The following is a 22,383-nucleotide window of genomic DNA, read 5'->3' on the forward strand; positions in this document are numbered from 1 at the left end:
AACCACATAATTGTAACTCATATTTATAGTGTTTTTGAAATTTATAGGCTTTTTCCTTACAACTACCCTTTGTGAAGTACAAGTCACTTCATTGTCTTGAGCAACTTTCTAAGAGTATAAGAACAGAAGAGCTGCTGATCTTCATTGTTAGAGGGAGTTTCCTCACTGGGAGGACCCTACATCCAGTAAATTTAAATCTAATCCTCAACATGGAAAGCTCCTAGTGTGGGAACTTCCTCCACTAGGCAGATTGTCAACTCTTTTCTGAACTATCCTCTTAAAGGGTGGCTGTGGGATACTGAGAAGATAAATGGTTTGTCTACAGTCACATAGCCAGAATGTATCAGGGGTAGGTCTTCTTTACTCTGACACTTGCTCCCTAATCACCATGTGCCTCTCTTTATAAATAGAATCATGCCAGTTTTGCAGATGAGTAAATCAAGACTAAAAGAGGTTAAGTGACTCACTCAAGGCCACATAGCAAGTTTCTGCAGTGGGACTTGAACTCATGTCTTTTGAATCCTTATCCAGTGGTGTTTGCACTACAGTAGAGCAAATATATGATCAGGTGAAGCCTGCTATAAAACAGTATTTTATTGTATTTACAAAGCAGAATTGGCAGTAGACCAGAGTTGGATGTCTTTATTTTTCTTGAAATCTAAAATTATTTTTTACAAATGATTAGGCAAAAAATATACAAGGTAATAAACCTATGAATCATAGCTACAGATAATAACCAAAGAATGCCAGCGACTTCACCCAAAAGTTCTTGTCCTTTTTCACAAAGTTGGATGAAGGGTCTGATGGTTCTTTGATTTTTCATTAACATGTAGCAATTTAGTACATGTCAGACCTGCCAAAAAAAAAAGAAGAAAAACAGGAGATTGTGAATTAAACATGAGATTGAACATTTCTAGGATCTTTCATACAAATTCTATAGAAAATGCTAGGAAGAATTTCTCTTTTGGTCTAAAACTGTGTTTTGGTTGAGATGAGGGACTCCCTGTGAGGAAACTCCCTTTGCCAATGTAGATCAATAGGTCCCCTGCAATTTGTAAACTCAAGTGAAGCTTTGAGAATTTAGGAGCTTGCCCTCAGCTGATAGCCAGTATGTGTCAGAGGCAGGTCTTGACCTCAGCTCTTCCTGGCTCTCAAGTCTCTCTATCCCTCATAGCAAGCTGCCTCTCATTTGTATGCTGACATTGAGCATATAAATTTTTGGAAGTTTGCAGACTACTTTCTTTACACACATTTTCCCCTTTGATACATCAACCTTGGGAAGAAGTATAAAGGATGAGTAAGGGCTGAGAGATAAGAGTAAGGAACCTGGAATTTTATTGGCATAAGGTATATAAAAAATTTAAGTTCAGGGATCAATTTTTATTTGTATATTCCTAGCATTTAGAATAGAAAAAAATCTTTAATAAGTGCTTATCATATTGAACTGAAATTGATAGCTGAAGGTGTATGTTCCAATGATTCATTCAGTGCTTGTTGACTGAGTCCCCAGTCTATTAATTAATATTTCTTGAGTATTAACAATGTAAGTCATTGTGACAGAGTAGGAAACACAAAGAAGTGTAAGACTTGTCCATTTCTTCAAAGATCTTCCCATCCATCTAGTTGGGAAACTAGATATCTATGCAAGAAAAATATTAAGAATTAAAATTTAACGATTAAAAAATATTAGCAATCTTTTTAAAAAGATGACCATGAATAGGACAGATAAAAAGTGTCATTGGAATTCAAAGAAAAGAGAGATTACTTTGGGCAGAAGTTTGCAGGGAAGATTTCACAGAAGGGGTGGTATATAAACTGGGCAGGATTTTGATAGAGAAGTAATGGAAGGTCATTCCTTGAAGGAGGGCATGACATGACTGAGAAAGACCAAGGCAAAGAAACCCAGGCCTTAAGAGGTTTGTTGTTTTTCCCAGAGTCACACTATTTTTTTTTAAAACCCTTACCTTCTGTCTTGGAGTCAATACTGTGTATTGGCTCCAAGGCAGAAGAGTGGTAAGGGCTAGGCAATGGGGGTCAAGTGACTTGCCCAGGGTCACACAGCTGGGAAGTGTCTGAGGCCAAATTTGAACCTAGGACCTCCGGTCTCTAGGACTGGTTCTCAATCCACTGTGCTACCCAGCTGCCACCCCAGAGTCACACTATTAATAAGAAGTGATGCTGGGACTCAAATTGAGGTCTCCTGATTCCATGCTCTTTCTCTGATTTCTCCTGTATCACCTCTGAACTTTATCGAGGTTTTCTTTTTTTCCAAAATGGAAACCATTGGCCAAGGCTCCAGAAGAAGGGTTGGATGGAGGGAATAAGTCATGCTTGGAAAACAAGCGAATGGTGAAATAATAATACTACTCTGCCACCTTTGAGAAAACTTCACTCTGAGTTCCATGGACACCTAATTTCTGATTTGCTTCAGTGTTCTCTAGTATCAAGGATTATGGACTGGATGTTAATCAACTTCCTTTTTTGGATAGTGTCTATTAAAATCCATTGATTCATTAGGCATTTGTAGTTTTCACCCTTGGTCTATTTTGACTCTTATGTGAACTAGTTCTATTTACCACCTTGTTGGGTGCCTCTATTCTGCATGGGCAAATGATAACCCAAGAGACAAGATACACAGGAAGACACATTGCCCAACATCAGATGAGGGTGTTTCTGAAACTTTGGGTTTTGTGTTTTTTTGTTTTTTTCTTTTTCTGAGAGCTTTGATCTTTACCCTGGCAAGCATGTTTGCAACTGCTCTTGAACAGCTCAAGTTCACAATGAATGCAGGGCCTGGGAACCTGGGACCTAGTTTGACTGTGGTCTCAAAGATTTGCTATATTTGGTTCCCTTTGGGCCTTTCCAGGAACATTGTGCAATTTGCCTCAAGCAAAACCGTTTTTTATTTCATGAAACCAAATCGGTCACCATCTCAAATCAATTCCTCTGCTGATCCAAGTGAAAATAACTTTTTGAAACAAGACTGAAACCACCACTGTTAGTTTTGACTCTCACTGATTTCTCCTTCCTTCTGATTTTCCCCTCTTCCTCCACCTTCCTTTGTTCATAGAAGAGCCCCAAAAGTCCCTGCAGGTCAACAAGCCTCGTTAGAGTCAATGCAACTTTGATGTGGCTTCTATTCCTCTCTCTCTTAGTCAGCTCCCCAGCTTTTTCCAATTCAGCTGAAAAAATATTTTTTTCTTCACTTCTTGAGGAGTTACTGATTGGTTTTTCATTTTGGCTTCTTCCTCTAGTTAATATTTAACATTATTAGGAGAATTTGAGTTGTAGAATAGATAAATCCTGTCCTTGAAGACAGAAATATCCAAGATAACAACAACAACAGAAATAATAATAGATAATGTTAAAATAGACAAAATATTTCTATAGCTCTGTAAGGTTTACAAAGCTCTTTGTGTGTGTGTGTGTGTATATATATATATATATATATATATATATATATATATGTCTTATGTATAAATCTTATTCAAATTCTACCTCTGACTGCATACGGCTGTGTGATCCTGGGGAACTCAATTAGCCTCTCAATGCCTATGCCAGCTCTAGAAGACTTGGACTTTCACAGAAGGTGCCAACCAACTCTCCCTCAGTGAAGGAGTTTCCACACTCTAGAGTTCCCTAGTTTCTTTGGCATGGTTATTTTTCTTACAAGATATATAGCTCCCCAACTAGATGAATGGTAAGATTTTGGTGGAGAGAGTCAAGCCTTACATTTCTTTGTATTTCCCAAAGAACCTATCAGAGTGCCTAGAGCTGACAATGGTTAAGAAAACCATTAACTGATACACTGGATAGTAAATTCAACAATTTTGAACCAATGGACCATAGCTTAAGCATATGAAGTTGAGTTCTCAGTAAACATTTATTAAAGATTTGTTCAGTTCTAGATGATGGAGATATAAAAACAAAACCAAAATAGTCTGTGTGTAAACTTAAAAAGTTTATCTTAGGGGGCAGCTGGGTAGCTCAGTGGATTGAGAGTCAGGCCTAGAGATAAGAGGTCCTGGGTTCAAATTTGACCTCAGACACTTCCCAGCTGTGTGACCCTGGGCAAGTCACTTGACCCCCATTGCCTAGCCCTTACCACTCTTCTACCTTGGAGCCAATACCCAGTATTGACTCCAAGATGGAAGGTAAGGATTTAAAAAAAAGTTTCTCTTCTGCTAGGGGGTAGGGTATAATATTGATACAAATAAGTAGATACAAAATACGCAGAAAACAAGCATAAAATAATTTCTTCAGGGGTCTGCAATGTCTGCAAAGTGTGAAAATTAGCTTTTATAGGTAACCCCACCAAAAAATAAGGTAAGTATTTTTTTAAACTCTTAACCTTCTGCCTTAGAACTGAACTAAGTATTTGTTTCAAGGGAGAAGAGTGGTAAAGGCTGGGCAATTGGAGATAAGTGACTTGTCTAGAGTCACACTGCTAGGAAATGTCTGAGGGCAAATGTGAACCCAGGACCAGGGTCTCTAGGTCTAGCTGTCTATCCTCTGAACTTCGTAGATGTCCCCCAGTTAAATCTTTAAGAACTGGATGTAGCTTAGAGAGATTGAGGGGGGATTGTCTTTTACCTCTTGTTATAGCCTTAATAAATGGTTATTGATTGATTGACATCACAGAGCTGATATCAGTGTCTGAGGCAGGAATTGAACTCGATCCTTCCTTATTTCAAGACCAGCACTTTAACTTCTTACCATGCCACCTGGCATAGCTTAGTATGGTGACCCCAAAACCACAGGGTAAGGATTAGTTTGAGTTGGGGTGCTTATAATTCTATCACATTTTAACTTAATGTTGATATACTATCATTTCCTGCCTGTATGTCCATTGTGTTCCTTAGGAAAACCGACAAAATATTAATTCATTTGAATTGCTTCCATCTAGAAGCCATTTCAGTACTTGGAGCTTCTGCAACTGGCAGCTTGCCCCCCTGATTCCAGGTGAATCTTTCACACAGTGGGTGTGGCCAGGAAATAAATCTGTAGATGTTATCAATTTCCAGCCCTGCTGTTCCCACATGACCCACAGAAATACAGAGATGGGCGGGGTGGGGTGGGGAGAGAGAAACCATCTATACCAACAAGCAATATTTAGAAAATTCATCAAGACAAAAAAATACCCTCTTGAGGTCCCAGATTCCCCAGAGACCTGGCTTACCCTCTATTTGGCCTGTTAACCTGCTTCTGAATTCTCATCTCAACAATTCCTATTACCTAATATCCTTCCCCCTAAAATCTCAAAAAAAAAATTTTTATCTGCCACCCTGAAACCTAAAGAGATACAATTTAGCCATCTCTCTTATGAATGGATTTTTAATATTAAATTAAATTGAATATTTACATGTACCCTCAATTTGGGCATTCACTTTCTTAGGGCAGGCAGAAATACAATTCCAGAACTTCATTCTTCAAAGAGAAATCTTGGACAGTCTAGAAAGTGGCCTCTAATTTAAATAGACTGCAGCACACGAATATATCCTGGCTGTAAACAGAGGAGTTTTAGGGTTTGTTTGTGTTTTGTACCATCTACCCTAACTTCTAGCTACTAAATTCAGTTGGGGACAGAAGCATGGCCCTTTAAAGGGACCGCTCAGCTTCAGTCTGGAAAACAAGGCAAGGATCCAAAAAGGAGAAAAATTAAAAGACATCTTTACAGAGGAAGTACATTGAGGAAAGAGGCTTACCTGTTTGGAGACTTCTTACCTATCAACGAGGGAGAAACAAGAAACAGATGTCATTAACAAAAACAGGTCAGAAAATGATACCGAGATGCATCATAGTCTTATTAAAGAAGGTTCTCCATCTCCAACTGTTTTAAAAATTTGAACTAAACTTTGCTTTTTTAAACTTTCACTTTTGTCTACTTTTTTTTACTTTTACTAAATGTCTATTGTACATAAACATAATTTTCTTTTTAAAGCTTACTAGTTAGAAATCTTAATTCAAAGAGAACTAACAAACATAGTCTAACTGTTGATGTCATTATCAGAATTTGACTACAGATAATGGTGAGTGATGGGAAAAATAGTACATTTCAAGTCAGAAGACCTGGGTTAAGACCTTGGGCAAGTCTGGTCTCATCTCTAAAGTGAGAAGGTTGAATAAATTGAGAGACTAATTTCCCTTCAAGCTCTAAATACTTGGAGTGATAGGGAACACTGGGCTAGATGGGACCATGAGTGACTGACTCAGAATGACAATGCTTATGCCTTCCTAGAAGCTGTCACACACATTTGGCACCAGAGTCCAAATCTAGGGTGCAAACACAAGCTTTCTTATATATTCCCTGAGTGACTTTGGGTAAATCACTTATAAAGATTTTTCATTCATACATTCATTTCAAATTTTATGTTGCCTTTTTTCATGTACTTTTCTTTGCAATAAAAAACAATGAAAGCTACAGCTGTACATCAATAAGACCCTAGTCCTATAGAGAGAGCTTATTTTTAGAGAAAAGGGAACTAAGTGGGTATGAGTTTAGTTTCAAACCCTATTCTCATCCTGTGCATTGGTTCATGTGGAAAACTCTCCCAACCACAAAACATACACAACACTGCATTAGTCTGAATGAATGTCAGGACCGTGGGTCCAGGCCACATCTGGTTGGGAATCTATGTTTTTATTCTAGTTCTGTTCCTATTCAACCAAGAAAAGTATCCCTAGAGTACCTCTGCCTCGGTTTCCTCCCCTGAGTTGATGGTACTTGCTGACTGACCTTACAGTGATGATACTAGTCATGAGTAGAGGCACCTGCTTACTTGTATGTATTCTTAGCCAGAGTGTTCCCCCAATCGGCCATATTCCCTTCTTGCTGTGTAAAGGGGAGCCAGCAAAACAAAGGTTAAGGGGAAAAGATATGCTCCTGGTATCTTACTATGTTCTCTTTTCATCGTGAGCTGGGTGGTCAAAAGGGAAAATGTATTACTGAAGCTTTTGTGTTTCATCCAAGTAGGGTGGGGTGAGGAGAAAGGGAAATCATTCCAGGTCTAGTTCCCAAGAATCTTGCCAAGATCAAAGACTATGGTTGGAGTTCTAAAGGGCTAAAGGGAAATTGAGCCTTTCTATCAACCTCTTCCACACTGGTACCTCCCTCCCTTCAGTTTCTCACATCCAATCTCAGCCCTCTCAGTTCTCTTAGACTCTTTAGACCTCTTAATCATCTTTTCCTCCATCAGGTCCTTTCCTCTCTCAATCAACTCCTCTTTCCCCTAACTCCCTGTGGGAGGAAAAGGAGAAAGACAAATTCATGGAACTTCAACATTTCCTTGCTCCCTGAATCACACAGCACACTTTTTTCTTTACAGAAAAGCAATGTTACAAAGTACTTAAATTCCCAAGCTAGCCTCTAATATAACTGAACCACCATGTATTTGCAACATAGTTGTTCACTCTGTTTTTCATTGACCATATGCCATATTTCAGTCACATTTGTATTTAAATAACTACCTGGGGACTAATTTGCTAACCATCATTTGCAATATTCTTGTTGACTTACAAACAAATTCTTGAAAAATTGGGGATTGCCTATCTCAGAATTCAACTCAACAAACATTTATTGGGGACCTACTGTGTGCAATGCACTGAGGCTTTATGGTTGTCCTTACTACCTATGACTTCTGTGATCTTTCTGGGCGTCTTTTGTCTTCGTTGGCATAACTGTAACTAGTCTAGCTGTTATCTGTTTCCTGTTTGCCCCCTCTTTGAAATTCCCACAGCAGTGGCATGTCAATCATCATGGTATCTGCCTGAGATCTTGTACAGAAATGACTGGGGGAGAAAACAAAACAAAAAAAAATCTACCACCTTTCTCATTACTGCTCATTTTAACCTTCACCAAGCTTTTCATTGGATTATACAGGCTCAAGTTGTTTGTGTGAGACAAATGTAGAGGATTGAAACGTAGGAGGAAAGCATCTTTATTAAAAGTTTTTGGGGGCAGCTGGGTAGCTCAGTGGATTGAGAACCAGGCCTAGAGACGGGAGGTCCTAGGTTCAAATCCAGCCTCAGCCACTTCCTGGCTGTGTGACCCTGGGCAAGTCACTTGACCCCCATTGCCTAGCCCTTACCACTCTTCTGCCTTGGAGCCAATACACAGTATTGACTCCAAGACGGAAGGTGAGGGTTTAAAAAAAATAATAAAAAAGTTTTTAAAGACTGTCTAGACAAATGGTTACTTTGAGGGTCCATAAACTGCTTTCAGAGGACTGCCAGTTGCCAGGAGAGAAAAAATAGTCTTCTGGGTTGTGGGAATGGGAGGCACTGGGGAATTGGCATGGGGCTGTAGGCTCACAGGTTCACAGATTTGAGACTTGAAGATCTTCTAATATAACCTCATCATTTTCAGATTGGATCATAAATTTAGATCTGGAAGGTACCTTAAACATCATCTAATCTAATCTCCCACCACCACTCACCCACCAATTCACAGATGAGGATGCTGAGGCCCCAAGGATCGAGTGACTTACTTAAAGCCACACAGATAGCATGTGGCAAATCTTGGATTCAGACTAGAGATGGTATTTGAACAAAAATTCTCTAACTCCAAGGCTCTTCTGTTCTGTTTCAAAGGACCATTCTGCCTCATGTAGGTGGGTGGGTGTAAGGTGGGCAATAGTGGGAGTTGGTGGATACAATCCCCTCTGTGGAAGAATTCCACAACAATCTTCCCTCCTCTAGTTTACCCTGACCCATACCAGAGTGCAGCTTCTCTCACCTTAGTTCAAAATGAAAGTCCTGATCAAAACTGATATCAGTGGCCACATCAATGGAAATGCCTTAGATGTGTTTAGTAGATCTGTAGTTACCCAGAGTACCACTCAACTTCCCTCCCACACTGACCGAAAAACTTGCCCAGCATATCCTCTGTTTGCGTTTTGAACTATATTGAGAGTGACCTAGAGGACCGTTACAGACTCCTTCCATCTTGGAAACAATACTGGGTATTGGTTCCAAGGCAGAAGAGTGGTAAGGGCTAGGCAATGGGGGTCAAGTGACTTGCCCAGGGTCACACAGCTGGAAAGTGTCTGAGATCAGATTTGAACCCAGAACCTCCCGTCTCTGGGCTTGGATCTCAATCTACTGAGCTATCCATCTGTCCCCTGAAAATCGCTTTTAAAAAGTGGCATTCTGTAAACAGGACTGATTAGGAAATGAGTTTCAGCATGAAAGCATCATTTGTCAAAATAAAGAATTGTTGGACTCTGGGTGATCTGCAGTTATCAATGACCACTTAGATGCTTTACTGTTTTCTTTTAGATGCATAAATTTCACTATCTCATATTTATTTCCTCCTAACCAGGATTAGGTGGTCTGTTGTTCAATCTAATGATAGAGACATCCAGACTGATTCATTTTACATAGATCTTGCTTTAAAAAGTGTGATTTTGAAATAGCAGGTTCAGATAACACAACACTTCAGGTTGAGACACACTTAAAACAAGTTGAGTCAGAGCTATGGGAGGGGTACTCAGAGTTTTTTTTGGAGTTTTTCTGCTTTCAAGGTCACTTTCTGAAGGTTCAGAAAACTGTGATATATATGTCCCCACCCTTGTTTTTTTCTCCAGTCATCTTTTCCCTCCCAGAGGGGCCGAGTAGCAGAGAGGTATGGTACTCCAAATATTCTAAAGTTAATGGCTCTTCTTTCATCAGCCCAAGGAATCCAGAACAAAATTCAGGTTTAGCAAGAGGAAATATCTGGAATTGGCTTTCATTGTCCATGCAGTATGTTCCAGAAGATATTTGGTCTTTTAAGGTAGTGAGAATGGAAGGACTTAAACTCAATATGCCCATAACAGAATTCATTATCTTGCCCCTTAATGCTCCGTCCCTACCACACTATCTTCCCCCTTACTGCAGAAGACAACACCAATCCTCCTTCTTTCTGGCTCACAACCTAGGAGTCATCCTGGATTCCTAACTAACTCTCATTTCCCACATCCACGCTATTGCCAAAGCTTGCCAATTTCACCTTTGCAGCATCTCCTGAATATGTCCCCCTCTCTCCCTTGGCATTGCCATCTCCCATCACCTTTAAGTCGGACAATTGCAAAAGCCTACTGGTGAGTATGCCTACCTCAAGTCTCTTTCCACTCCAATCCAGCTTCCATTCAGCCACTAAAAAAGTTTAGGCACAAATCTGATCATATCACCCATCCTAATCAATAAACCCCAGGGGTTTCTATTGTCTCATGGAGCAAATACAAAAATGCATTCAAAGTCTTTCATAACTTAGGACCCTCCACTATTCTTACACCTTCCTACCCATAGTCTTCAATCCAGTTACACTGGACTCCTGGCGGTTCCATAAAGAAGATATTCCATCTATCAGCCCCAGTTATTCTCTCTGACTCTGGCCCTATGCTCAGAATGCTCTCCCTCTTCCACTCAGACTACTGACCTCTCTGGCTTCCTTTAAGTCCTAACTAAAATCACACCTCCTACAGGAAGCCTTCCCCAAAATTTCTTAATTTCAATTTCTTCATTCTGTTAATTATTTTCTATTTATCCTGTATATAGCTTGTTTTAGATATTTACTTGAATAGTGTATTTCCTATTAGATTGTAAACTCCTTGAGAGCAGGGATTGTCTTTTGCCTCTTCTTTGTATCTCTACAAACTAGGGGTAATATTAACGTTGATATTTTCATTTCCTTTGTGTATTCCCATAATGTTTCTGATTTTGACATAGAAAATTAAAATCTCATACCTCTCTTTAGCCTTCTTGCCAGCCAGATGATAAATGCCAGTCCACAGAAGGAAGTGACTACAATCCCCAGAGGGATGAAGATAGGATTGTAGTTACCCTCTTTGATGGGTGATAGAATATTTCTTGTTCCTAAAAGAAAAAAACAACAGGACTCTCTAAATACTGGAGTTGACTGGACTCCAGACTGGAGTCCAGTTGTATGTTTTGGGAACCACTCCCTTAACCTCTGCAATATGGAAGGGCTAGCTGTATGTGTGTTCCCATCACTTAACAAGGTGCCTAGCACATAGGAAGCATTTAATAAATGCTCTATTCATCTGAAACAGTCTCTCCTTTCTAGGTACATTCTTCTAGGAAGTTACAAAAGCAAAAGTGGGCAGCTAGCTAACCCAATAGATAGAGTGTCAGGTCTGGAGTTGAGAGAACCTGAGTTCAAATCTAGCCATAGATACTTCCTAGCTGTGTGACCTTGGGCAAATCATTTAAACCCAAATGCTTCATCCTTGCCTTTCTGTCTTAAAGTCATTACTAAGGCAGAAAGTAAGCATTAAGGGGAAAAAAAAGAGGAAAGGTAAGAAGTGAGGACATTCCAGTCCTCAAGGAAGTACAGAGACAAGTTATGGAAAGCCAAATTCAAAGACCAGCATAGTTTCACTCACATATAATGCATCTAAAAACATGTCTGTTATAATGTAAGCACTGATGTGCTATAGGTGAGAAGTCAGCCATAGTGGCACTGAGAGGAATAGAATTCAATAAGTAAATTGGTTTCTTTTAATTGGTGTTGGGAAAAATCATCAGTAAATTATTCCTCACCGTCTGCTCATCCATCTCATCACACGTAGTCCCTAGTACACCTGAGTAGTGGTTTACCTTCGCATATTGGCTTTGGAGATGACCAGTTTCTAGATGTTTCACATGTAGTTTCCATGGCACCTAGTAAAGATATTCCCTCTGCACAGCTGAATGTACACTTGGAGCTGACATTGAAATATCCCAAGGGATGAGTGCAGTTCATAATTCCCAGTTCTGGTGTCACCAAGGGCTCACAGTGAGTCTCTGAAACAAAAAAGAAAATAACAGTGTCATCTGGCAGAAACTTTCTATAATTTGTAGGTTTCAATATAGAATTGCCCAAGGAAAATATGGAAATCCACTCTGTTTCTTTATCAATAAAGTGAGACAGCGAGGTAAGATTACTTATAAGGTCCCTGCCAATTCTACATCTTTGATCCAAAATTCTTTCAATGACTTCTCCATGTATTTCCCCTATTACTGTTATTCATTTTCTAACATTTACCCCCTTTAGGAGAATAGAAATAGGGACTATTCTATAGTCATGAGGAGAAAAACACCTTAGTGAGGGAAAAATCAGAACAGAAAGGTGGGCTCCTGCCTCGGTATATGTCTACGCCTTTCTTGTTCAAATTCTAACCCTTTTATTTTTTCTAGAGACTCTACTCTGAAACCTTTGCCTCATGGTTTGATATGTACTACATTTAATTCACTTAAGTTCATTTTAATCTAATCCACTGGTGCCTTTTCAGTCCTCATCCTTCATATTTTGGAAACATTTGACATTGTTGATGTGATAACATTCATTTCTTTATTGGCTTACATGAACCTAAACTCACCTGGTTTCTTGTTACTTTTATGACCACTTTCTCTGTTTTCTTCTATAACTTCACCTCCTCTTCTTCCCACTCTGTACATATGGAGATTCCTTAAGGCTTTATCTTGGCCCTCTTCTCAATGTGACCTTTCCCTTGGTGATTTTTATTCAATCTCACTTTTATTATATCTTTATGGATCTCCTAAATCGGTCTGTCCATCAACAATCTTGCTCTTAAGTTCTGAACTTACATTTCTAATTGCCTATTCAAAATCTCCTCCACTAAACATGGAATGGAGGTTTTTGGTCTGAACTGGTGTCATTTCATCACTACTCAAACCCTTTGGTGTCTCAGCATCACAAAATCATGTAATGACAGAGTTGAAAAGGACTCCAGTAGCTACCTAGACCAAGTTGTACCTGAACAAAAATCTCCTCTATGACATCCTCAACAAAGGGTCATGCAATTTTCCTTTAAAACATCCAGGGAGGGGGAAGCTCCTACATCTCTAGACAGCCAATTCTTCCTTCAGATAATTCTAATTAGTAGGAACTTTTCCTTACCTCCAGTGTAAATCTGTCTCTCTGTGACTTTTATTCATTGATTTCCATTCTACCCTGGATTCCCTAGAGAACAGGTCTGATCCCCATTGGTCCAAAGAGAGTAATTCCGATCCCTGTTGCATCCAAAGAGAACAGGTCTGATCCCTACTGGGTCCCAGCAGCTCACCATTTCAGGCTTCAGCTCCACAAATACTTGAGAAGGACCATCATGCCCTCCTCCTAATCTTCTCTTCTCCTGGTTAAATATCCTCAGTTCCTCCAATTAATTTTCATTTTGCATGATCTCAAGGTCTTCTCTCTACTAACATTCTTCACCTTTCTTTGGACACTTGACAGCCTATTATTGTCTTTCCAAAAATATTAAGTTCAGACCAAAAATAATAATGCCAATGTGGATAGATCAAGATAGACTGTAGTAGGTTGATAGACAACGAGGAGTCTAAGATATGGAGACCAATGTTGGGCAATGGTGGTACTGCTAACAGAAATGAAATAAAGAAAAACAGGGTTTTTTCCCCAGGGGGTAGGAGTGGGAAGGGAAGTTTGGACACGTTAAGTTTGAGAGATTAGCAGGTCATCTATGTTTGAGCTTTCTAGTATTTGAGGGATTCATGATTTTATAGGTGTGAGGACTCTTTCCAGTCAATCAATAAATATTTATGAAGTGCTTACTATGTACTATTAAGAACATTAGTGACAAGAAACAGGGATGGAAAGAAAAGAGAAAAATGATTATTTTCCTTCAAAGAGCTTCCATTCTAATGGAAAAAATACTATATACATAAATTAGCATATACAAGATAAATATAGTTTAGATGATCTCAGAAGAAAAAGCTTTAGAAATTAGTAAATAGGGTAGCTGAGGAGGAAAAAGACTGAAATAAAGTCAGAGATTCTAAGAGTGAGAGGTTAGGAGCAAACCTTCTTTGTGGTTGATTTTATGTTGAGGAGTGGGTCTAGGCTGTCCATTACTGGCACTTTCAGCTTCTGATGTTGATAAAGAGCAAATGGGAGGATCCTACAGTCTTAATATCCACAGAAAAATCTCAGCTTTAAACTGTGAAGTCACTAAAATCTAAGCAGATGTAATATCTGAGATGCAAACTCTGAGCACAGTAAGAGGGATTATGGATCAAAGATGTACTAAAAGACTTTTCAGGGCTATAGCATCAGACTCAGAGTTTAAAAGACATGAGATTAGTACCACAGAGATCTAGAACCCAAAAGTGGAGATCATTAAGGATCAAAGGACATAGATACAGCTTTATTACCAGAGGAGATGCTATCTCTGCAATGAAATCACAGATTCATCTAGGTTTGGGGGCATCTGAAAAAAATGAGATGAGTCCCTTAGAATTCTCTGCAGAACATACTACATTTAGGGCATTATATCTAGTTCTAGGTGCCATATTTTACAGAGGAAATTGGTAAGCTGGAATGCATCTAGGGGAGAGAATCCAAGATAATAAGTTGTTTAAAAGGGTGTCATAAGTGGATTGGTTGAAAAAATTGGAGATGTTTAACTAATAGAACATATAAAGATATTTAACCTCCAAGGGAGACAGAATAATTGTCTTCAATTATTTCAAAGACTAGTATATGGAAGAGGGAATAGATTTGTTACACTTGGTAGGACTCAAAACAATAGGGGAAATAACAGAGGTATATATTTTTTTTCACTATAGGGAAAAAATTACTTAACATTTAGATTTTTCCAAAAATGAGAATGAACTGCCTTGGAAGGTGGTGAGCTCCCCATCAATTCAAGCAGAGGTTGGATGAGTACTTGCAAGAAATGTTATAGAGATGATTCATAAATGACTTCTGAGGTGCCTCCTATCTTTGAAGACCTACGACCTAGGCTGGCATTTTAGTGTTGTTTAGTCATTTCGTTCCTGTTCAACTCTTCATTACCCCATCTGGAGTTTTCTTGGCAAAGACACTGAAGTGATTTGCGATTTCCTTCTTTAGCTCATTTTACAAATGAAGAAATTGAGGCCAACAGAAATAAGTTACATAGCTAGTAAGAGTCTGAGGCCAGATTCAAAGTCAGGTCTTCCTGACTGCAGATCTAGCACTTTATCCATTGTACCACCTAGCTACCCAAGAAGACTGACATTTGGATCTTCGTAAAATAAAGACAAATCAAATATTACTTTCCATAGGAAGCCTTTCCTTGTCCTTCTAACTGATAATACATTCCTCACCCAGGCAGATAGGAGGAATAGTGGATAGAACAATAGGCCTTGAATCTGGAAACCTGAGTTCAAATCCAGCCTCAAACACTAGTGTGGGCAAGTCACATAACCTCTGTCTTTCTAGTTTCCTCTTATGTAAAATGGTGAGAATGATAATCCCTGCTTGCCAGGGTTGATGTTGGGAATAATATGAGATAATATTTTTAAAGCACTTTGCAAAGTTTACAATGCTATAGAAATTCTAGTTATTATTATTATTATTCTGCCAGATCACCTTTCATCTATTCTGATTAGATCTTATCTACAGCTAGTTATTGACATGTTGTTTCCTTTATTAGAATGTGAATTCCTTGAAAGGAATTGTCTTTGTTTTTCTCAGTGTCCTCAGTGCTTAGAATAATAGTTGGTTAACATTTGATGTTCAGTCATTTTTCAATTGTTCCCAACTCTTCATGATTCCATTTGAGGTTTTCTTGGCAAAGATACTGGAGTGGTTTGCCATTTCCTTCTTCAGTTCATTTGACAGATGAGAAACTGAAGCAAAGGGAGTTAAATGATTTGCCCAGGATCACACAGCCAGTAAATGTCTGAAGTCAAATTCAAACTGAGGAAAAAGAATTTCCCTGACTCTAGCCTTGGCACTCTACCCACTGCACCACCTGGCTGCCCTTTCCTAGCTAGTGTAGTAAGGACTTAATAAATGTTTGTTGACTAAATGATCAACTGGAACTTAAATGATGGGCTTCTGTAAAAGAATTATAATAGAATTACAAAGGAACCACATAATACAACTGTTCTTGGTATCTATGAAAATGAATCAAGGTCATTGAAGGTATCTTAGTAACCGAAAACTCATTCAAGAAGTACAAAGTAGATTTTGGGCATGTAGAATTCCATTTGAGAACAAGCAGAGTTCTAGCCAGTTTGTGGTACTTTTCTCATTGTTCAGACGTGGACTGCCAAGATTAATGAAGCCATTCTTCCTGAAATGTTACTCACCTTGACATATTGGCTTTGGGGATGACCAGGCTCCAGATGCTCCACATGAAACTTCTTCAACACCTGTTAATGCCATCCTTTCTAAGCAGCTGAATGTACACTTGGAGGTAAAGCTGAATTTCCCCAGGGGATGAATGCATTCCATCATTCCATGTTCTGGAGCCATCAAAGGCTCACACTGAGTCACTTTGAAAGAAAAGGAAACATAGGTACCATTTTTTAGAATTTTCTTTAGTTAGATGAATGTATCATCTTTTTGGTCCCGCCCCCCTCCAATCTGTAGCCCAGACCATGGCCCTCAGGATGACTTTTCTACTTCCACCTCAGTTGTCATCTCCTGGTGAAGACCTCTACTCCCCTGGACTTCTCTGATAAATGAGCTTTTCTTGGAACCTCCAATTGAGAAAGCATCATGCCAGCCATGTTCACTTCAGAATCTACTCAGACTGTGACTCCTGGCACCATTTCTCTTCCTCCAACCCTCCATTCAACTTTTCCCACTTTCTTTTCTGTTTTGACTTTTCTTACTCCTACAGGGTAGAGACACTTTATTTTTGCTTGTATTTGTATTTCTGAAGATTAACACTGTGGCTAGAACATAATAAATGTATAAAAAATGTATAATAAATGTATCTCTCTAAATTTGCTATCAATTTCCTCTGTGTCAACACTACTTATTTCTTGTTTTCCTAACCTTGATGTTATCTTCTTTTTGACTTCATTTTTAATAGCTAATTAGGTCCCATCAATTCTTTCTCTGTAATATCTATTTCCTCTTCTGTACTTTCACTGCCATCACATGGACCCTCACTACCACACACCTTGGAATATTGTGATAATCTTGTTACATTTCTTTCCACCTGATCTACTCCCTTCTCTAATCTGTACTTCATTCCATTCTTAGACCAAATTTCATGCATAGATCTAATCATGTCATGGGATATTTAAATTTAGAAGATACTTAGGAGTCATCTAATCCAAGTCCTTCATATTATCCATAAGGAAAGTGAGGCTTGGAGTTGTTGAATAATTTGTCAAGGTCTCACAGATAGTAATTGAGTTAGGATTCAAGGATAGATCTTCTGATTCCAAATCCAGCATCCTTTCAATTGCACAATTACTGTTGTTCTTATTATATTCGTTATTCGAAGCTTCCTATGACCTACTGAGTGAAATTCAAACTCTTCTGCCCAACATTCAAGGCCCTCCACAGTCTGCCGCCATGATTTGTCTCTACGAATTTATGTTTTAGTCAAACTGAACTGTTCTCTGTCCAGATACATACACAGCTCTCTCACTTCTCCATTGATGAAAGAACCAAAGGAAATGAACCCAATCCTAAGGAATTTAAAGTTTGCTGAGGCATGAGGCAGTAATTGTTCCAATCAGTAACTCAATTTTTTAAAAATCTATTTTTTGCTTACTATTTGAAAGGCACCAAGCTGGGTACCAGAGAGACAAAAATGACTACTTAAAGAAAAGATTGTCACCTAGAAGAAGAAATAATGGGCAGGAATTGCAAAGAGGCAAATTTATTCTTTTATTTTAAAACATCTTTATGTGTTAAATGATATTAAGCATTGGTCCCCAGACAGAAGAATGGTAAGAACTAGGCGATGGCAGTTAAATGACTTAGCTAGGGTCCACAAAGCTAAGAAGTATCTGATGGCAGACTTGAACCCAAGGTTTCTCATCTCTAGGCCTGGCTCCCAATCCACTGGACCACCTCACTGCCCCCAACCCCAAGTTTATTCTTAATGGAAGAAAGTTTCCAAATAATGAGAACCATTGCAGAGAGGAGATAGAGTAGAGAGGTAGAATGAGACATATGCCGTCAGATATGGGCAACATATTGACTTGCTTGGCTTGATATTCTTATTTGATACAAAGGAAGACTCCTTTTTGTATATGGGGGGACAAAAGGTGACCTCTTTGTATGCTTACATAGTCCTCACCATAGTGAATTGTACACAGTAGGCTTTTAATAAATGTCTATTAATATTTGTCAAAGGAATGCTACATAACTAGTTAACTAGTGTCATAATTATCATCAAGGGAAAGAGCAGGAGATGCACTGAGTTTGACTTTAGGCAAATCACTCAATCTCCTAGTGTCTTAGTTTCTTTATTTGGAAAGGTAAAGAAAGGTTGGACTAGTGAATCTAGCCCCAAAACGAATTTTGATTTGTTAAACCAAGATGAGTAGGTGGTGGAGTAGATAGAGTGCCAGATTTGAAATCAAGAACACCTGAGCTCAAGCCTGGCCTCAGTCCCTGGGCAACTTCTCCTCTTATCACTTATCCTCTGTGTATCTCAGTTTCCTCATTTTGTAAAAAGAGAGAGAAAGAGAGAGACTATATAAGAATATATAATATTATTATGATTATTATAAGATAATAGATAATATTTTATAATCATATATTAATAAAATTGTATTCTAATAGATTAATTATACTAAAACATTATAATATTAATGATATTCTTATTATCCTCATTTTACAGATTTTACATTATTTCCAGGGTTGCTATGAGGATAAGAGGAGATGATATTTCAAATGTGTTTTACAAACCTTAAAAGTGCCATATAAATGCTAGTGGTCATTATGTGCCATACAAATCTTTCTATTTCTATTCCAGTTGGTCAGTTTTACAAATGAACTTCATCATTCTTCATGTATTTTTTATAAAAATTGTTTCATTTCTTGTAATAATTTTACCTCTGGATTGTTGTGAAGTGAAGTGTCTGGGGCCAGATTTGACCTCAGGAAAATGAGTGTTCCTGGCTCCAACAGAGCCTAGTGCTCTCTCCACTGTGCCACCTAGCTGCCCTTATTTCTTGAGTGCCAAGTTTTTTTTTAAGTTGCATTGAAACACACTTCAACTTTGAACAAATGATTCTATTGTTCCTTCTAAGAGTGAACAGAATTATATTTATTTTCCTTGAAAACAAGGACTCTGTTACAAAAGAGAACACAGAATCTGATTCATACTAAGTCCTTTGCCAGTAGAGATGAATCTCGAAATTTGTAGTATCATTGAATATTTAGACAGCTAACTGAATAGAGCTCTGGACTTGGAATCAGGAAGATTCACCTTCATGAGTTCAAATCCAGCCTTAGATACTTTCTAGCTGATAGAAAAAAAAAATACTATTCACCTCAGTTTCCTATTTGGTAAAATGAGCTGAAGAAGGAAATGGAAAACCACTCCAGTACCTTTGCCAAGAAAATCCCAAAATGCGATTGCAAAAAGTTAAATATGATTGAAATTATTTAACAACCACCACCAAGAATATTAAATCTCTAAAGGACCCTGGAGAGATCACTTGGATCAATGCTCTCATTTTACTGATTAAGAAAGCAAGCCCCAGAAAAAGGAGTAATTTACCCAAGGTCATATCATTGCTGGCAGAGCCAGGATTTAGTACCTGAATCTTCTCACTTCTAAAGGAAACACAAGAATACCATAATACTACATGAGATACTCACAGGGGATGCAGGAAGGGTTTTTTGTTTGTTTAATGGAGTTTGCAAAGAATTGCAAAGGACAGAGAGATCATGGAAGGTCAAAGAATATCAGAGCAAAGTGGCCTACCTTGACACATTGGCTCTGGGGATGACCAGTTCCCAGATACCTCACAGGTAGTGTCCTCTGCACCTATTAAGTGCCTTCCTTCTGAGCAGCTGAATGTGCATTTGGAGCTGAAGCTGAAATCTTCCAGTGGGTGAGTGCAGTTTATCATTCCAGAGTCTGGTGCCCTTAAGGGCTCACACTGAATCACTTCAATGAGGAAAGAAACATAAATATGATCTTGTAGTAGAGAACTGTTCTAGATCCAAATGTGTTTTGTTGGAAAGGAATGACCCTTGAAACAGCTAGCCAGCAAATTCATCTATTAGAACCTCTCTTTTTTTTTAAAGGGAAGGGTAGGGGAAAGGGAAGGTATAGGAGCAGTGTGGAGGGCCAGACTTGCTATCCCATTGTTAAAGGGAACTTCCAGTGTGGAAACTCCATTTGTCAAATGCAGATTAGCACCTGATCTTCCATTTATAATGTTAGAGAGATGCTGGGGCCATGGAGGTGGGGCAGAGGGGTCAAGAGACTTCTCCAGGATTATAGAGTCAGCATGTATCAGAGAGATGACTTAATCCAGTTGTTTCTGACTCCAGGGCTAGCTATCTAGTCAACTAGACAACCCTGCTTCTCTTTATGGTCTTCTATTTAGCCCTAAATAATGAAAAAAAGGAACCCCTTCTTGGAGAAGCTTCACATGAATAAAGGGTAAATTATAACATCAGTGCAATAGAGAGGAATAACCAGTGCATTCCTGCCCTACTGAGTTGTTCCCTGAAGAACTATATAATCATAGTATACCAGAGGCAGAAACAAACAAATCTTAGACATCATCTTGTTCAGTTTCCTCATCTTATGGATAAAGAAATTAAAGTCTGGAAATATTTCTACAGTATAGGACCATGGAATTTAGGCTAACTAAAACAAAGCTTAGAGTTCACTGAATCCAACTCCCAAGGGGTTAGGAAGTTATTCAGTCATTTTTCAGTTGGATCCATTTTTTTCTGACCCCATTTGGGGTGTTCTTGACAAAGATACTGGAGTGGTTTGCCATTTCCTTCTCCAGCTCGTTTGAAAAATGAGGAAACTAGGGCAACAGGGTTAAGTGATTTGCCCAAGGTCACATAGCTAGTAAGTGTCTGAGGCCAGATTTGAACTCAGCAAGAGGAGTCTTCATGACTCCAGCACTGGTACTCTATCCACTGCACTCCCTAGTTACCCATACTCAGGATAGGAAAGAGATATCCAAAGAAGATCCTGATGTCTAGTATCTTATCATTTATGTGACTTCAGGCTAGGCTTTTCACTCAGTTTCTTTATCTGTTAAGTGAGGTTATTGAGCTTCCTGATCAATATAGCCCAGTTCAGGGCACTTCTGGGAGGATTATGTCTCTGAAGTCATAAAAACCTCTAGCTTGTGCTTTGTGTAACTAGGTGAGCTTCTCCCATTTCTTTCTTGGTCTTCTCCTTGGAGATAGATAAAAAGTACAGTCAACAAGGTGCTTGCACCCTCTGATTGGGTGTGTCTCTCAATGATGGATGATGTGGTTGCTTCCTAATCAGTGAAGTTCTCCTGACACATTAGAGTGAGTTATGAAACCTTTTCAGAAAAATAAAAAGATTGCAAAAGGCACAGTCTTCTTACTGAAACTTCCTACTTCTCAGAAAATCTTTTGTGACTGTGCCGACCGGCTCTAACAAAACAACAAGAACTCCCTTCAGACTTTATCCCTAGATTAGAAAAAGCCAAGGAAAGGAAAAGATGAGATCTTACTTACCATTCTCACAATTGGGCCCATAGTATCCCAAATCACATTTGCAGGTGTAATTATTGATGGTTTCTATACATTCTCCATGACCACTGCACAATGAAGGCTGACAAGAAGCTTCAAGAAAACCAGAAAAGAAATTCATTTTAAAGTTTTTTAAAACCATATAACCATTAAGATTAAAATTCAATCAATCCTGGAATGTTACACTAGCAAGGACCTTAGAGATCAACCTAGTCTAGCCCACTTAACTTATGAAGGAGAGAACTGAGATAGATTGCTCAAGATCATGTTATAGAAATCTCTGTGAGATTCTACTTTCATGGATAAGCTCATTTATAATTATTACATTCATTTGCATGCAAAAGGCTGAAATCTTCATACTTGTCTTATATTATTAGATCTTGAAGGTTACACCGGTTTTTAAAGAAATGCTCCTATGTAGTCTTATATTTATTGCTCAATAATTTGGCAATCTATTTCTACAGAGATGTTGCAAAGATGACTTTTAGGCCAACCCACCTAAAATTATGACCAGTTCCAAATTGATGGATTCCAGGGGGCAGCTAAGTGACTCAATGGATTGAGAGTCAGGCCCAGAGATGAGAGGTCCTGGGTTCAAATTTGGCCTCAGACACTTCCTAGCTGTGTGTCCATGGGCAAGTCATTTGACTCCCATTTCCTAGCCCTTACCACTCTTCTGCCTTAGAACCAATACATAGTATTGATTCCAAAATGGAAGGTAAGGGTTAAAAAAAATTATGGATTCCAGATCACAGCCACATCTGGGAATTTTTGTTACCTAGGATTAATTCATTTGGAATGTGGCTGCCTGTGGGAAAGAAGCACACCCCAAAGTGGTGTTTTTGGTGCCAGCTAAATTTCAGCACCTTGGGTAAAGCCTGCTTAAGCCACCCTAGTTATAGCTGTGGTCCAGATAAAAT

At 38.7% G+C, this 22,383-nt stretch overlaps 1 protein-coding gene across 1 annotated transcript in view; it reads right to left on the bottom strand.

The window, feature by feature from the left end:
* Window positions 1-475: 475 nt before the first annotated feature.
* The window catches only part of SELL (selectin L), a 31,772-nt gene continuing 9,864 nt past the window's right edge, over window positions 476-22,383 (bottom strand). Inside the window, exons 4-10 of the mRNA XM_007480745.2 lie at window positions 21,449-21,556; window positions 19,692-19,877; window positions 16,099-16,284; window positions 11,599-11,784; window positions 10,726-10,854; window positions 5,706-5,724; window positions 476-853 (exon numbers count right to left, since the gene is read on the bottom strand). Coding sequence (XP_007480807.2) covers window positions 838-853; window positions 5,706-5,724; window positions 10,726-10,854; window positions 11,599-11,784; window positions 16,099-16,284; window positions 19,692-19,877; window positions 21,449-21,556 — 830 coding nt within the window. The 3' untranslated portion in view covers window positions 476-837. The remainder of the gene's footprint in view (window positions 854-5,705; window positions 5,725-10,725; window positions 10,855-11,598; window positions 11,785-16,098; window positions 16,285-19,691; window positions 19,878-21,448; window positions 21,557-22,383) is intronic.

Source organism: Monodelphis domestica, chromosome 2 (genome assembly GCF_027887165.1).
Source record: "Monodelphis domestica isolate mMonDom1 chromosome 2, mMonDom1.pri, whole genome shotgun sequence".
NCBI lineage: Eukaryota > Metazoa > Chordata > Mammalia > Didelphimorphia > Didelphidae > Monodelphis > Monodelphis domestica.